At 35.4% G+C, this 17,448-nt stretch overlaps 1 protein-coding gene across 6 annotated transcripts in view; it reads left to right on the top strand.

Moving 5' to 3' along the window:
- Positions 1–17,448, top strand: part of LOC128887345 (QRFP-like peptide receptor) — a 79,640-nt gene that overhangs the window by 15,231 nt on the left and 46,961 nt on the right. For all 6 annotated transcript variants that reach the window (XM_054143150.1, XM_054143147.1, XM_054143145.1 and 3 more), the window contains exons 2-3: positions 4,219–4,634; positions 6,388–6,518. In XM_054143150.1, coding sequence (XP_053999125.1) covers positions 4,502–4,634; positions 6,388–6,518 — 264 coding nt within the window. In that variant the 5' untranslated portion in view covers positions 4,219–4,501. The remainder of the gene's footprint in view (positions 1–4,218; positions 4,635–6,387; positions 6,519–17,448) is intronic.

Here is a 17,448-nt window from a genome sequence, read left to right as displayed (position 1 = left end):
AGTACGAAGAATAGACAGTTAACGGTCCCTATTAGACAATTAATTTCTCTGCTTTCTAATTAGTTTTACATTTCTCTACTGATGGGAGCCAGACATTCTTTTAGTCGAATCTTTAACCAATACTATACTTGGAGAGATCTTTTATTAGAATTACTTTGTATAGCTTGTGTAAGCAAAACATGTTTCTGAGATTCGATTCTAGTGGAACACACCCTTTACGTTTTCAGTACCTGGATACACGAGCGATATTATTGTCGTGCCCATATTCAATGCATATTAACGACATATGCTCTCTGGTGTAATGTCTAATATATTTCAAGCGTACGAGCCAAGTCCAATACATACGTCCAGCCTGAATAAATCGAAGCTGTCTCAAACAGTTGTACGAGGATTGATTCGACGAAGTGCAGGTGCAATTTTTCGCTGTACTCTTTTTTTTTCTTTATATCGATAATAGATTTATACACCTACCCCCCCAATTTACTCGGAATATCGGGTTCTCAGAGGAACGTGTAAATCGAAATCGTTGTTTTCTTTATAGAAAACCGCGTGAGCCGAAAAAAATGTTTATAGTTTAGTCAGTTATTGTATTAAATTTATTTCATTTTATTTCGCTCAATGACGTGCGAATCGATTCAGAAATTGATACACAAAAAATTCGAAAATTAAGGAACATTAATTGCGTCACTCTAGAAGTTGTCTCGAACGAGAATTTCTCATCGTTCTTTTTAACAGTGAAAATAAAAGGCATCGTCAGCTGGAAATTAACCAAAATTTAAGTAAATCATCTACGTAATTATTTGAAAACCCTGTCGATGAATTCAAATATGATTGTTCTACTTCCACAAGAAATTATCACAAAACACCTCTTTACTTGGCCTCTTCGAAAAAATGACAAATGCGACGGTGTAATGTACGTCTACTAAGTCGAGTTACCCTGACTCGACAAGTACTGTAATTATCGTTGAAAAACATCATCCGTGCAAAGTGTACAATGGCCAGGAAGCTCGGCAACCGTTTGTTTGGGAACATCACGCGGATCGTGTTCGCGTCTAAAGCGCTTCTTGTCCGAGACTCAATTTCAACGGCGAAGACGAAGCGAATCTCGATCTGCAATCAGATTTAACGAAGCTTGCTGCCGAGGTCACGGCTGCGACGATGGTAGCGCAACACGTTTCGCGACCTGATGATTTTATTACTTGGGTTTTGCTTATTGAAAACTCGTCCCGTTATAAAACCGTGAGAGAAATCCTTGAAAACGAGCACTCGCGGGCGTCGCACGGCAATCTTTTCAAACGGAGTCGAGCTTGCAACGAGACACACTTCAGTACGATGTTCGCTTTTTAATAGGCTGCTTTGATAGGCTCCTGAAGCCGCTGGCGTAGGGTTTTACGGGTGGACGGTTGATGGCTTAGCAGTTATTTAACGATAAAGTTTCAAGGGGATTCGTGTCATCGGTAACATAAGCATTATTTGCTGGTGAATTTATGGCACGATTGAAAGATAATCGGTAGCTACTGATTACTAGGAGCATCCATTTATAGTGTGAAGAAATAGAATAAATACCAATGATATTATCAAATATATTCTGTATACGTTTTGTAAATCGTGTTCATATTACATAAAGTATACTATTAATGCATAAAATTCGCAGGCTAGCCATCGTGTATTTCATCATTTCTATTACACAAATATGCATATAGATGTGATCTAATTAAGCCTGTCAAAGGCAATGATTACTTTATTAATTGGACAATATTAATTCGCGGTTCCCTTCAGGTATAATAAATTCAAATAATTATAGAATAAGTGAACTTTTAAGACGACAGTTTCATTTAAATCGAAAACAAAGATAAAAAATAAGGAAGTGAAATTAGAAAGTCATTTACAAGTAACAGGAGTACCTGTATTTTTCAATTAGATTTAGAATGAAAATATTTATAATAATAATGTTATTATAATTTATTATTATAATTTATTATTATAATTTAGATTAAGAATATGACTATAAAATGTAATAATTCTACAGATGCAATCTAAATATAAATTATTACACGCGATTTTACACAACTACACTTTTCTGCTGCCTTTTTTTTAAAACAGATATCCAAGACGTCTCGGTTGTATTAAAAGTGCAACGGTCACAGCTCAGTTCTCAAGAACCGAGCAGATTAATGTAAATTTCCCGCTCGATTCTCTGGGAATCCTGATGCTTGTATTATACGTTGCGTGATTCCGTTGAAACTTCTCAATTGCGTTAAAGTAGGACGACGGCGCGAGAAAACCGCGAAAAATGTATCTTTGCCGAGTGAAAAGTTTCCAGTTTCCGTATCTGCATTCTGCCAACTGGTCAGCGCAGTTCCTTGTGAATTCGGCGTGCGGCTATAGAAACAACTTTTCTGGATACCACGCCATACAATCGTAGTTTCTATCCTCGATATACAAGGTCGTTTGATAATTGCTATCACGCTATTTTATATAATAAGAATGCTGTCAGAGGTTGCTCTCTCACTAAAAGTCAGCAATTTTTAAGATTGATTTTTAATTTTTGAATGACATGGGAGTAAAGACATGGACATGGAGCAAGAAAAAATCTTAAAAATAACTTTTTTTCCCACCATAGAGAAATTGGTAAATAATTGTTTAGACGAAAAGAGACGAAATACGTAAAGCAAGGAAAAGAGAACAAAGATGATCATCGATACAAGATCACAGTAAGGTTTTATTTACCTCTTCTTGTTTTCTGCATTCATATACTCCATAGTATCCTCGATAATTTATCGTTGGCGTTGCTAAGCTGGAGCAAAATGTTCTCCGTTCGGTCAGGGCTTCACCGCAATTTCGATAGTCCAGTCTCCGTTATTTTACAGAATTACACGAGCACTATAATTAGTGGTTCTTAATGTGTTTGACGACTTAATCGACCCAGGGAGGCATTCGAAGCCGGGTAAATTGCATATTCTGCAGGCGACACATGACTTTCGTATCGGATGCGAAGCATAAATTGAATTTCACGTATTGTAGCAGAGGGTGAAGCCGGGGTTCATTAAAAGCATCGTGTACTTTGTCGGCCGAGTAAATTAATAGAGCTCCAAACCGCTCCGGTTGAGCTGTACAGGAAGCGCATAAAATTAAAATGTTATCCTCTTGGGAACGATTCGGACATGTCTGATGCTGGTGAATAATTTATACCTTCTGGTTTCGCGTAAGCCTTTCCGTTCGGGAAATTCATCGCACCGAAAAGGTTTGAAAATATAATATATAATTACCACGATCGAATTATGTTTGATACCAAATTAATTTCTTTAAAGTCGCATACTCATTGTCTACATGTTTAATCTTTGATTTAATTTTATTATCAATTCGTGACAAACTTGATTTAAAATTAATAGTATGGCATGCAATCTTTTTGCAAGATGAATATAAATATGCAGTTTCAGTTCAGAAAGTACGAAACTGAAGTTTACTCTGGGGCACATCCCGTGACGTTGCTTTAGTGTTTTCATTTAAATGGTTTCTATCAGCTTACTTGATTAAAATCGTGTTTCTAATTTATTTACACAAATGTTTCCACCGATTTTCAGACAATTAAGGATAAAAGGTAGTGAAGCTATTTTTAAGTTAATGACCATAACAATTATCAATTTCTTTATATATTTATTTATTCGACAGCAGCAGTTATCATAGAACGACAATCAAATTTTTTGTCTAGGATGGATCATATACTAATTATTATACTATTATTTCGATATTCGAGATACATAAACTAAAACCTTGATTTTCTCTTGATTATTTTCTCAGTAAAAATATTATCGATCGTGTGAATGCAGTGATCGTGTTTGTGTCATAATTAATTTAATTATCTCGAAAATTACTTCGTGCCATTTTAAATAATATAAATACAAATATATAATAACTTTCAATCAGGAACTGCGTAAAGTAGCCACACGAAAGTTATTCGTGTTCTATGCAGAATTCATGGTTGTCCTCGTCTTTCTAAAAACCTACAACACACCGTCGATGTTAATAATTACTTACGTTAGTAATTACTTGTCTCGTATAAACTTAAGCTCCCCCATAAGGACGAAGCTTAACTTTTCCTGCGTTATAGTGCACATAAACTCCACAAATTTTCTCAGTTTCCCGTTTTCATCTCCCAGAATTTGCTTTTCCCGTCGGCAAGTAATTAATGGTGTTTTTTTTTTTTCTTGCTTCAAGGATTAAGTCGGTGTCGAAACGCTGGGCGGGAAAGCATGCCAGCGAGAAAATCGGCGATCGAGGAACAGAACAACGTTCCTCCTCGCGTGAAGCTTTGAGGATCCTCGAGGGACTCGGTGGCTTGCAAGAGAGAGCGAGAGAAAGAGAGCGACGGAACACGCTTGCAAATTGCCGTGCAGTTACGCGGAGCGAGTAAAAAGTACATGATGGAAAACGTTCGCGCGAACGCTCGACAAGTGGTCGTAGCCTCTGAAGTGTCGTCACCAAGAAGCTAATCGCAGTCATGTCGAACGAGACTAATGCGACGGACGATTTTCTCGACTACGACATCAACGAGTCGTTGAGTTACTTCGACTGGACGGAACTTGGACCTGTCCTCGTCGTCTACTCCTTCACGTTCTTCCTCGGTTTGGTCGGTGAGTGTTGATTGCTATACGCGGGAGTCTGTGAGCGTTGATTGCTATACGCGCGAGATTGTGATCGTTGATTGCCACACGCACGAGTCTGTGCTTGCAGACTCATCTCTCCTATTTCGAATGTGCTGGCAAACATTTGTTCAACGTTTGGAAGCTAATTATAAAGGGTCTTCCAAAAGTCACTTAAGGATTTTGTACATATTGACCCTTTTAATGACCGACCAAGTTGAACACGAGCGATAAATGCTAATTTACTGTATCATATTCTCGTTCGGTGAGGTTTGAAACAGAAATGATGGAAATTTAATTTTGAATGATGATTACAAAATTTAGAAAGGAATATGTTACGAAATAGAGAGTAAATCAAGCAATGAGTAAAATATTTTAGTATTTGTTTAAAATTATATCGATAATTCAAAATTCTATAGAAATTGAATCGTTAGTATATGTACCTGAAACTAAACATGAAATTATAACTTCAATCAAACGATTCATTTTTAACCGACTTTGAAAAAGGAGGAGGTTACTCGATTCGACATGTATATATTTTTTTTTTGTTGTACTTTGTTTCAATTCCTGCTTTTTTTTTGTATTTGGCATTGCTGATCTGTAAAGAACTGCTACTTCAGTTTCGGAGTGAACATTCTCCACTCGCGTTGTTATTGCACTTGATTTTCTCTTATCGCCTGACAAGTTGTATCACCGAGTTGTTTATTTGAACACCACCGACGCGATAATTTATTTTATCGCTGACATCCTGGGTTTTGTCATAGCCGTAATCTTCATTAGATTCCCCATTGACACAAATTATGCATACATTTGAATTGCACTAATGCTAATTTCAATTGCATTCCGTATGTTTCTATAATTTTCTTTCATGTTTTTCTTATTCAAGCTGAAAGAATTTTTGTGCAAATACTTATTGATTTCAAGATAAATAACCACTGACGAGAACATTTTGTTAAATTGAGCATAATCATCCGCATGGATTATTCGTAAAGCTCAAAGAATTTACCTGTGCTCAAACATTCTCGAGATCGTTACTGTAAAAATGAAGCACGATCATCCGCGAGGATTATATCCATCAAGTCGCGTTATCAATTACGTTCGCGGTAGGATGTCAAACTATATTCTAGAGCGCAGCTGTTGCAAATTATCTTTTGGAATCGAGATTGTTATGAGGCATACGAACCATCAGATGCAATCTAACTTTAAGTGCACTACAAACATAAAGTTTGCCCTTAATATTAATAGTAAACGTCACTATACCCTGCGAAGCTGGATTTATTATACCGGAAGGAAATTCCGGTAATCTTCAATTACATTCGAGGAGTCGAGGCGCAAATTTTAATGAACGGAATCAGATCTGTTCTGATTTATTATACTATTTAGCGATCTATTGATTCTATAATCTATGAAAAATGTAAATATGCAGCTTTTGAGCAGTTAGGGTTCCTTTGTTCGTAAAATTTATTTTTACTCGAGCTGGGACTATTCGAATACTCTTAATATAACTTTCATAAGTATATAATACTTCGACTATCACGTTGTGAATATTACTATTTGAACTGTTAATGTACTTATAAATTAATTGTAGAATTTCAAACGAATAATTTTACAGAATTACTATACTAATAACAATATTCTTTGTTATATAAATATCGAGGAGCTTATTTAGCTTTAATCGGCAAGTTTTAATTATAAATGATGAGGACAACTTATTAATTCATAGTTTTTTTTTTTTTTATTTCAGGAAACGTCGTTATCATCGCCTCCACACTGTGCCCGAGATTAAGACCTTTACCAGCAACGCCAACGAACGTCTTTTTGGGTGGTTTAGCAACGGCTGATCTTTTGCTCATAATCTTCTGCATTCCCGTGAAGGTGAGTTTTTCGCAACATACAGAAATGTATGATTTTCATTTTTAACAATGACAAAAGACACGGTTCCTAGTTCGTCTTTAAATTAAAAATTTTATTCTTGTTTCTGTCATTACATTCGTTGTCCAATTTAATAGTTTATTTTGAAAAGGAATCATAATACATACAGTGTTTAACGGTGTTCGTTTGATTTGGTAATAGTTTACGTTCAAAACAAATGAACCTTCGCATGATAAGACAATTGATAGTATTAATTGGTTGGCTTTCATTTCAAACGAACATGAATTCCATAGTCTCGTTGCCCCACGTACACATAACATGGAAAATATTTATAATCTTGTGACTCAAACGTTGTGTTTAATTCCTGTTTAATAGAGTAAGCAAGAATTCCTCGAATTACTAACGAATGTATACATTTACTCCCAACTTTGTTTTTATAACTGCTGACCGTTCGAGTCGAGTGGTGGCTCGAGCTGAAAAAACATAAGCAGTGGTGTGGAGTGTTTCCTTTTCAAGTATTCTTAACGCAGAATTATTCGCAACTCGAGGCAGTCCTGAATTAACGTACCTTTGATTTTTTCAGAGTTGCAAACAGAACTGCAATAGTAATTCTTACTTTATTATAAAGTTATATCGTGTAAAGTGATATGGTGAAGATTACCAAACATACTCTTATTGAAACGACGATGTTAACAAAACAGTATTTAACTTAATATCAAAAAATCTCTTTCGGTAAAAAATAATTTATCGTAGTAGATAGGATCTATTTTCGACGTGTGATTTTGGGAAAACGAATCGATCATCAACCTCGGACAGCTTAATTGACTTAAATTTACTGTTTCACGAATGTTACCAATCGATTCCTTTCTTAACGCAGATTTATTCCAAACTTATATCAGCAATATTACATTGATACGAAAAGGTCTCTACCAGCATAGTAATAGTTTATCGTAGTAGATAGAACATCTAATTTCGACATGTGATTTTGGGAAAAAAAATAAGTCGCCAACTTCGAACAGCTTAATGAGCTCAAGCACTCTCTGGTAATTACCAGAATGACTTTAGCATTCCAGCGATCTCATCAGTCGGTTTCTTTTGTTTCTTGGATTATTCATAATTCCATCGATGCAATCGGAAATATGGCAAGGGTGACACGGCATCATTCGAACAGTATCAAAATTATCCACGAGAGTCATAGTTATCATTATGTATGATACCATGGACACTGATTGGTACGAGTACACCCAGCCCGCGTAATGTTTGTAATTTCAATGCGCACGTGTAACAATAAATCCTCTGTTGAATACCGCTGACGCGATTCCGTCGGATTTATACCATTGATCCCCGATAATTTCGTGAAATAATAATCAGTGGTTTATTATTATCTTCCTGGCATTGTGCAATAATTCATCGGGGAGAGAGTCTGTTTTCGCCGTTTCTGATTTATCGCGGAACGGTCGCACGTATTCTCCATCGCGCATTCATCTTGATATCCCTGCGATCGGATTGGTCGTCCCCTTTGCACAGTCTTTGCAACGTGGGATGATTATATAACTCACTCGGGCTGCTGGTGATCGATTGTTCCACCGGTGTACGTATCCAGTTTATCGGAACAACGTCGGCTCCCTTACGCCTTGTCCTAACGCCTTGTTCTAATTGCCATTTAACTTAAATGCCGCGCGATCGAGCGACAAAATTCAAACCAGCTCGAATCGTGAAGATTTAAATCGTTTTAAATAAAAATAAACATTCAATGACATCCTAGATCTTTTGACGATACAAGCGATGTCGCGCTAGGTGGCAGGAACATGGTTATTGTAGATTCATTCTACTTTTTTACGAATTTCACGTGTGTAGATTGCGATTTAGTCTATTAGCAAAACGAAACGCAATTCGAATGGTGAAGGTTCGAATACGGGAACATTGTTAATGAATAATGTAACCTGTTTGTAAAATTTAATTTCAACGATGATCTCCCTTATTTGACGGATGATTTGTTATAACCAGTTTGCTGGGATATTAAGCTGGTTAGCAATCTGTGCATGTGTGTCTGGTATAGTAGGATACGTGCGTTGGATGGTCCCGGAAACAAAATATCAGACATGATGAATGTGCTCACGTGTTCAATATATAATATTAATGGTCCGTTGTAGGTGATATAATATGGCTACAAAATATTGGCGCGTGAAATATGACATAGTTGTTTAAAACCTTTACTGAATAATCGAAGATATGGAGCACGTAGAGCAAAAATTCTTCTGTTATTAAAAGTCAGTTAATAAATTGTATATATTCTGCTATATTTGTAATTGTTATTTGTAAATAACATGAACTCCTCCGTACACAACAGAAGTTCAGTTGCGTACAAATTCCACGTAGAATGTATGCACATATACATGTATGTATATAAATTATCTCGTTTTAATTTACGGAGTACAATATTTCAAATTTAAGTGATGTCGCTTCACAATAGCGAATCCCCTTTCAAGAAAACCTCTGTAAATGTTCTCTTTTTGTACGCGTCAACTTAATACATTTCACGTACAAGGGCATGCGAAGGGAAAATTCAGAAATGTTATATGGGTACTTATTATCTCGGTGCGACGGCACGCGGTCCCGCTGACAAAACGACGCGGGGCTATGGCGCGTCGCGACGCGACGCGACGTTCTGGCTCGAATGAAAATAAAATCGAATCGTGCCAAGTTCTAAAATTACGTATCCAAGAATCGGCTCGATGCCCTCCGTGTACGCACGCGAAGTATGTATCTGATTTACAACTTTCGAGGGTCAATTATGCTTTATTTGTTACATCTTTATTTCCCTCTCGGCCAACTAAACTGCACTTGGTTCTGTCAGATTTAACGCATCCTCGATTTATCTGCTCTTACCCCGACGTGTAATCGTTTGTTTCTACCGGTGGCTGAATTATTTTATTTTCTCAACTAAACTGGAGCAGTCTCGAGTGGTGGGATTAAAATTCCATCAAGAAACGTAACAGAGATTAAGTTTATTATGATTAACACTGTACAGGATGAGCTTTTATTTTTATTCCCTTGAAATACGGTAGCAATGAAATGAATTGTTGAAACAATGCGTGTTTGTAGACTAGCTCGTACGTATGATATTTTATTTATCAAATTAATATCTTTATGTTTTTGTAGATAATAGTTAATGATATTATTCTAAGGAGTTTTTACCGTATAAAGTTTCTCTATTCAATATTTAATAAATTATTTGTTTCAAATACTGTATATTAGATTATATTAGAGTAGTTATATTAGAGTAAGTACAGTGCTTGTATAGTTTAATCTACAGATACAGAAATTAATTTTCATTCAGTACGACTTATTTCTGTACCCTCTTGAAGTATACATACGTATATAAAATAAGTAATTGCTTATAGGGGAATTCGAGAATTATTCAAATCAAACAAAGACTTACCTATCTATTATTTATCCATACATCGATGGTTTGCACATTGATAGTGTGAATACATAAAAAAACATCGAGTATATACAAATATGCAACACGATGTAGCAAAAACGCTATCGAATTAAATTAGAAGAATCTATCACGTCTTTAAAAAGTACAGACTAATTTGAACGTTTAATTTTCGATTAGGACGACTCACATCGTAAAATTGTTTTCATTTGTAACAAGAAGTTCTCGATTCGAAATCTCTCGTAATTCTCAATTCTTACTAAAATTACTTTTCCTAAGAACTTTTCTGGTATCAAAGCCAAACAAGTACATCCTCACTTATTGCGACCTTCTTCGAGGTTTTCCACCTGCGAACGTTACATAATATGCTCGGAAGAATTTTCGTTGAATTACACTTTATTGTTAACCGTTTTCTGCAGAATTCGCTATTTTTTCTTCGCGTCTCCTGTTACGAGATAAAGGAATGACGTCTCTCATTGCCGTGGGGAATAGGGTTAGGAGATCGAGTACGAGGGGTGACTGTGCCACCACGATTTCTTGGAATAATGCTTTACACGCGATAACAGTTTAATTTAGCTCGTGACCACACCGATATGTGTTTCGATGTCACTTACACACTTATTGTCAGACATGGACATAATTTTTATCTGGAATTTTAAATATTTTAGAAACGAATAAAAATAAAAATAATAAAAATAAAAGTAATGTTGTGGCTAAATTGGAATCATGACTGAAAACGAAAATTTTGGAAGCACATAATTAGGGGGAGAAATAATATTTCCAATCATGCCCACTATAAATTTTTCGATTATTTATATTCGTTGTCCTCTGCAATTTTTCAAATTGTACAACTATAATACGAAAGATTATTCATGTATCGCAAGGAATGTTAGAACATCGATGAAGAGTTTTTCTTTTAAAAGTTTCTGTCAGTTTATTTTCTTCAATTTTCTCCTCGTTCTAGAAATGATTATGTAAGTTATTATCTCATTTCGTGGAAAATTTCTTGTTTTTTTGTCACGAAGAATGTCATTTGTGCCCATAGTTCGCCGTCGTCGATTCACAGACGTTTCTGCCAATAGCGATCCGTGTCTTGGTAAACGTTTCTGCTCGCCATTCAATACGAGAGGACGTGATTTAATTTAACATCAGCTCAATTCGATCCTTTCAGTTCCAATGATGTCATTCGAAGGCAGTGTCTGTCTGAAAAGATTTGTTGTGTTCTCTCTTGTTGATTTGGTACGATATGTTTTTCACTTATGTTTATCTTTTGTAATCTGTACAAAAAAAAAATTTTTCCGCTGTTCAAAAATGACCTGGTTTAGGTAAACCAACCTGTATATAAAAGTATTTTCTTTTCTTCTCACAAAGCATTGACTATGAAATTAGGACACAAAGTGTTATCGTGTATATTATTTCTTTAACTAAAAATACAATAATTTATTAATCATCAGTTTTTACTTCTATTGTGAACTAATACATAAATTTTTGAAAAACTGGAGAAGAATTTATCCTTGAAACTTGCTGGCAACAGTCATTAATGTTACATATCCTAAAACTTTGTAGCAATTAAAATTATTAATTTGCTCGGCTCGTCTAATTGTTTCAACTGCTTCGAGAAAGCAGATTTCGGCACAAACCATATCCCTACTATGTCTTTCGCGGTACACAAGCCTGGACGTTGTAATGATGGAATATTTCCGACGACGAGAGTCCGCGGTGGATGTAAATTTCCATTACCGTTGACACTTTATTCCCCCAGGAATCGAGGTTTAGGAATGAAATTTTACCCTGTCTACGTAATGTGCGCGCAAAAGAAAATATTAACCCCTTAAGTGTCAGACTTTTATTTAGAAGACATTAGCAAGAACATTTTCTTCCTGATATTAAAATTGATTTGAATATTATGTAGTTTTTAAAGTGTTTAGTAAAGATCCGAATAAAGTGTATTATAGTTTGTTTGCAATTTTTGTTATAATATATTCTGAACATTCAAATAGCATGCGAGAAAAGTCTCTTTTCATATAAAAATTAGTTTGTTTAAATATCTCTTCAGATCTTTTATACATTGTAGCGTACATGAGCTTTAAAGTTATTTTTAAAAATAAAATAATTAATTTCTACAAAATATTAAATAATTCATACTTGTAATTCTGGATTTATGGCGATACTCATTGGAAATAGTACACGACAAATTACGAACGCGTTGTTGCAATTAAAATAATTAAAGGGTGATCTGCTTACGTATCAATTTACATTTAATGAATTTTTAAACTGGAAAATCATTAAAATTATTGAAATTATAGACGTCTAAATAATCTCCAGCGTGCAAACGATATTTTTGTTTATTCAACGGAAATTATTCAGTTTCGTGGCATATTCGTGTAAATTATAAAGAATGACTATTAGTGGAGATGCTAATAATTTGGTGCTTAGTTGATTAATACGTTCGAGGTAGCAAACTTTGAAGGTGATAGAGCGTTATTTAAAACAGGAAAATATACTCGAAAAAAGGAGAGCTCATTTATTATCGTGCTGCAACGTTCATCGCGGAGAACCAGTCTGATTTATGCGTTTTTAAAGCGAATGGAATACTTATTTACATAAGTTCCTTCGTTCGAATTTCCCTTATCCTTTGAGTTGACGGCCTTCCATTACCGTTTCTCGAAAAAAGTAATCAAAATCTAAACGCACACAATTCTCACTGGGGTTCTCAAGCGTGGTTCGAAGATATTTACTTGCTACTACTAAACGTACAACCCCAATTTCATAGCTATTTACTACTTTCGTGTTTACATTACTCTACGGTATACACCGTGCCTCGATACTTCAGAAATACATACCTCGGTATATATATTTCTGTTTATGACTGTTTCATATATTCATAACTGAGCTTATCGTCGTAGGTTTTACGGCCGTGTAGGAGTTTATTTTTATTGGTGTGTTAGGCTAATGTAAAAATTGCGCGCGCTACTAAAAACAGGACTGGAATTCAATATTTTTAAAAAAGCATGACGAAGAAATTGACGACATAAAAGTTGCATCGATATATCAAACGGTATTAAACTATACCGATACTATGATAATTGAATGCATAGTACTTTCATGTTCATCTTATATTTTATCATTCTTCTTGAATTTCTTTATTTATTGAATGTTAGTAAATAAATTACAGTGCATCCAAACGTTTCGACTAAAGTGATAATTAAAGAAAATAAATATTTAAACTTGATCCGTTCATCAAAGAAATGAAGTATAAAATAAAGTATCAAATTTTATACATGGCAGTGCTCTGTGATAGCGATTGAGGTGAAGAAGAATCATTAGGTAAAATTTCCATCTCAAATTGAAGATCTAAGATTAAAATTCTAAGCGACGTATTTTTAGCTTTTTAGACAATAAAAGGTAATTCAGCTCAGCTAATTAGCTTTTCTCCAAGTATTCAACAAGAATTTAAGATAAATCGTTGATATCGTTGTTACGATACAAGAACATTCGAGATATTATTTGAAATAAATAATAATTTATCTCGAATATTCTTCTATGGCGCCGTTCGCCATTCTTATTCATATAAAAAGTGGAAAAAATGTGGAAAAGTTCGTAAATTCGACCATTATTACCCATCGTTCTGACATTTTTCTGGACAAGTGCGTAATCCGACTATCGCCTTACCCTTTGGAGAAAGAAGGTGGCTAGAAAATGGAAGCAACGTGCCAGCAGAGAGATTTATTCGTTATACCAGCGAAATAAAATCCCTCGCTCCCTCTTAGCGGTCTTGTTTCCTTAGCAGATAAAGTATAATTCCTTGGACGGTCGGTGTGCTAGCCACGGAGCGAAGAATTCGAAAGACGGAGAGGAAACACTAGCGTGTAAACTCTAGTTAGTATTCGTCGCGTTGGCGCCGCTGTGCGAACGGGCCGATTTAAGTGAATTGCAGGTTTCCTTTGGACAAAATTGGAAAAAAAGATTCGTATTTCAAGGAAGGTTTGACTTTAAACGGTAGATTACGTGAACTTGGCGCGTGCTCATTGTAGTTTCTAAATGTTGAGAACAGTGGTTTGCTCGAGGCACCTCGTACCATTTCGAATGTGTGACTTAAATGTCGAATCGATTTAAATATATTCGAAAGAATGGAAATGAAAAGTTCATGATTTCGTGGAAGACTTGAAACTATTTGGGGTTCCGAAAATACTAATGAAGTTTACGTCAGTGGTTTTTAAACTTTACGGGAAGGAAGTTTGTGGAAAATAAAGAAATATACTTCAGTAGTTGTTGAATTATCACCATGCAATTCAGAGATCGTTATCGTTCGCGATAGCCGCAGGGTTGTAAAAGTAGTAGCATCGAAAGGAGAGTAGTTGGAAACTAACCTAATTCGAAATTTATCTTGCCGAAGGGTGGTCCTCTTCGATCTTCCAGTTTGCCATAGGTTCTCTGGCGTCAGCTGTGAGCTACACGTTTGGAGGTTCGTTTCAAAGGTAATTTTAGCTGGTGCATGGAACTACCCTTAACCCCATTCCCGCTTTTCACGGTAGTTTCCCACGCTCCGCACCCCGAATTATAAAATTCATAGTAATTTCAATTAACAGAATCGAGTTGTATTCACGTTTGCGACACCCATTATTCAGCTTACCCGAGCTGCGTAGAAAGCGTCTCGAGAAATGTTTATCTCGTCGATTTACAGTCATAGTTTGATGTTTGCAAATAAATATGTATTTCATTAGATATATGTACATAAATCGACTTTACACGTTTATTAACTTACGGTGAAAAATTTATTTAGAAATATTATACGTTTCATATAATTTAGGCAAATTCCTTTAATAGAGAGAACAAATACTTATGGGATAGAAAAACAGAAGTCAGGACACACGTTTAACGCTGATTATATTATACCGTTTTAATCGTTTCGTCGGTTATATTCGATTATTCCAAAGTACGGCGGCGAATTTACATTTAGTTTTGGTCGAAAATTCCGTTTCGAATGCGATATTATTCCGTGTTCTGTGCATTGGTAACCGAGATTAGTGGCAAATTACTGCTTTAATTTCTATACAAACGGGAACTCGTACATTTCGGAAGGGGAAATTCTACTTCGAACGTCACGAAGAACGTTCCGAGCTACACGAGAACGTGTCAACTAATTAATTAATGTTCTCGGATTTGAGAAACATGTCAAAGGCACCGTATTAGAAGGGTGTACGATTAGATTTTCCATCCATTGCAGAGAATTTTTCTCGCGCTTTTTGTACTTGCCTTTTATTAGTTAAAATATAGTACATTTTCTTTCATAACTGTGATCACATTTAAAATGTAATATTCTGCAGTTAATCTTTCTAAGAATATTGAAGAGCTTTATTCTTTACGGATAGAAGTAGCTAAGAGATTAAAATTTAATAACTTCCGTCGTTTGAAATTCACTGTCGTCGGCAGAAAGGCTCCGTGCATTAGTATTATACGAGTCTCATTCATTGCAGCGTGTTGAATACATTCTATTTTAGCGACAGTGACAAATGATCTCATTAAAATTCTATTCGATAAACCTGGCTTTTTAAGCGGTTATTCACGATTTTCGCTTATTTTTGTTCTGGTAGGCGTTTTATCGACACTTTATCTTTTTTTAACGATGACTTAAATCCACGACAAGCAACAGGTACTACAGGTGCAGAGTAATTCACTGCGTTCGTGCACCGTAGTCTGTGAGCTTATTATGAAAATATACGAAATTTCAATTATTCTATTTATATGGTTGCAAACAGTTTGGTAAAAGTATAATATTTGTTAGTTTTAGTAAAATATGTGTTTTAGATTTATTGAAAATAGTGCAATAATCATAAAATCGCAAACAAGTAATAGAGTTTTCTTTTACGCCACTTCTAATTTGCATCGTGAAACTGTCTGCAGTATAAATAAGAGATTCCTTCTATACAAATTTAAAGTGTTTTTTAACACCAAGCTCCGTTTACAAAAAAATCAATATTGAAAAGATTCAATGCACTTGAGTTAGATTTGACTACAGTGTCTGACCAATACGTGCTGCTTCTACTTGCGTCGATGATTTCAATTTTATCTGTGATATTATGATTTGGGTTTTCCCGTAAAGGCGCGAGGAGTCGGAAAACTCTCATTTTGCCGTGTTGGGAAATCACGTTGCAGTACATAGATTGTATCCTATCCCACTTTCTTTTAATATAACATAGTTCACACACCTTCTTCTACTTACATTTTTGTTTGTTTGAATATACTAAACAAAGACTTTAAATATAGGGAAAAAAGTGTATATTGTATACATCGTTTAACATGTTGTAACTAGTTAGAAGATAGTAAGATAAACGGGAAGTAGACAGTACGCCGCCACAATAAATATTTCCGAACATCAGGTCAAGTAGAAATAGTGAGCACAAGTCAGACATGTTAGCCAACGTTTACCGAATTGCACGAATACTGTATTAGTTTCCAAAAATAAAGGTTCTTTTAGATAATACGTAATTTTAGAATTAATACGTAATTACAAAACCATTGGATAGTTGACCAGTATTAACGTAATTTTTACAAAAGAGTTTCCTACTGCATATTTTAATTATTATCGTTGTCCGTTGAAGATGAAGATATTAGCTCCGATAACAGATTACACGGCAGCGTGGTATGGAGTGAGGCTGAATTATGTCAAATAATTATGAATGACGTATATGTACTATGTAGTAGCTACGTAGTACTATATGTGTAGCATCTATTGAATGTGCGACTGATTACCCACGCGTCTTCAGTACATATGCTAGTTGTGTCTCACACATGGAATTGTTATCGAAGTTAATGAACCTCTCAGAAACCGAACTCAACAATAAGCGATTGTACAGCCATTGTTTAAAGATTGTTTCGTAAAAAAAATATAAATTCAGTCACGTCGAAGAAAATGAGCGTAAAGAATCTTCTAAAAAGTACTCGAGAATTACTATATGCCTTGCAAATTGTTGAGATGCCATAATCGTATCCTACAAAGGACGTTCCAAAATAGCAAATTCTCCACACAGGAAGATATCCTTAACTTCCCGAGTTACGATAAACGCTTGGCCATTGACGTAGAAAGCTCCTCGATTCCACCTTGACATAGTTTTGATCCTTCTTTTGGTAATCCTTGGAGCGCTCCTTGGTCAGAACCTCGTTAGATTAAAACGCTAAATGTTGCTCGTGGAATGGAGTCTGGCGTCCTCTTAGCAGGCGTCCTTGGCACCGTGACAAACATTTGGAAAACACATATCTCGCGATAGTTTTTGTTCCATCGAGTGAGAATCCCTCCTTACTCTCTCTGGCTGCTTCGTCAAAAATAATATCGTTATTTTTGAGAATCGAGAAACGGCCTATCGTTGTTTGGTTAGCGCGAGGGGCGAGCATTTTTCGTTGAATATTTCTGTTGAAGTCACAATATTGAATGAAAATTTTATCCGAGCTACTACCAGATACTATATTTTATGTTTGCATTTATTTCGAATT

Source organism: Hylaeus anthracinus, unplaced genomic scaffold, assembly GCF_026225885.1.
Source record: "Hylaeus anthracinus isolate JK02 unplaced genomic scaffold, UHH_iyHylAnth1.0_haploid 11985, whole genome shotgun sequence".
Taxonomy (NCBI): Eukaryota; Metazoa; Arthropoda; class Insecta; order Hymenoptera; family Colletidae; genus Hylaeus; species Hylaeus anthracinus.
This window is presented reverse-complemented; position numbering and strand designations above follow the sequence as displayed.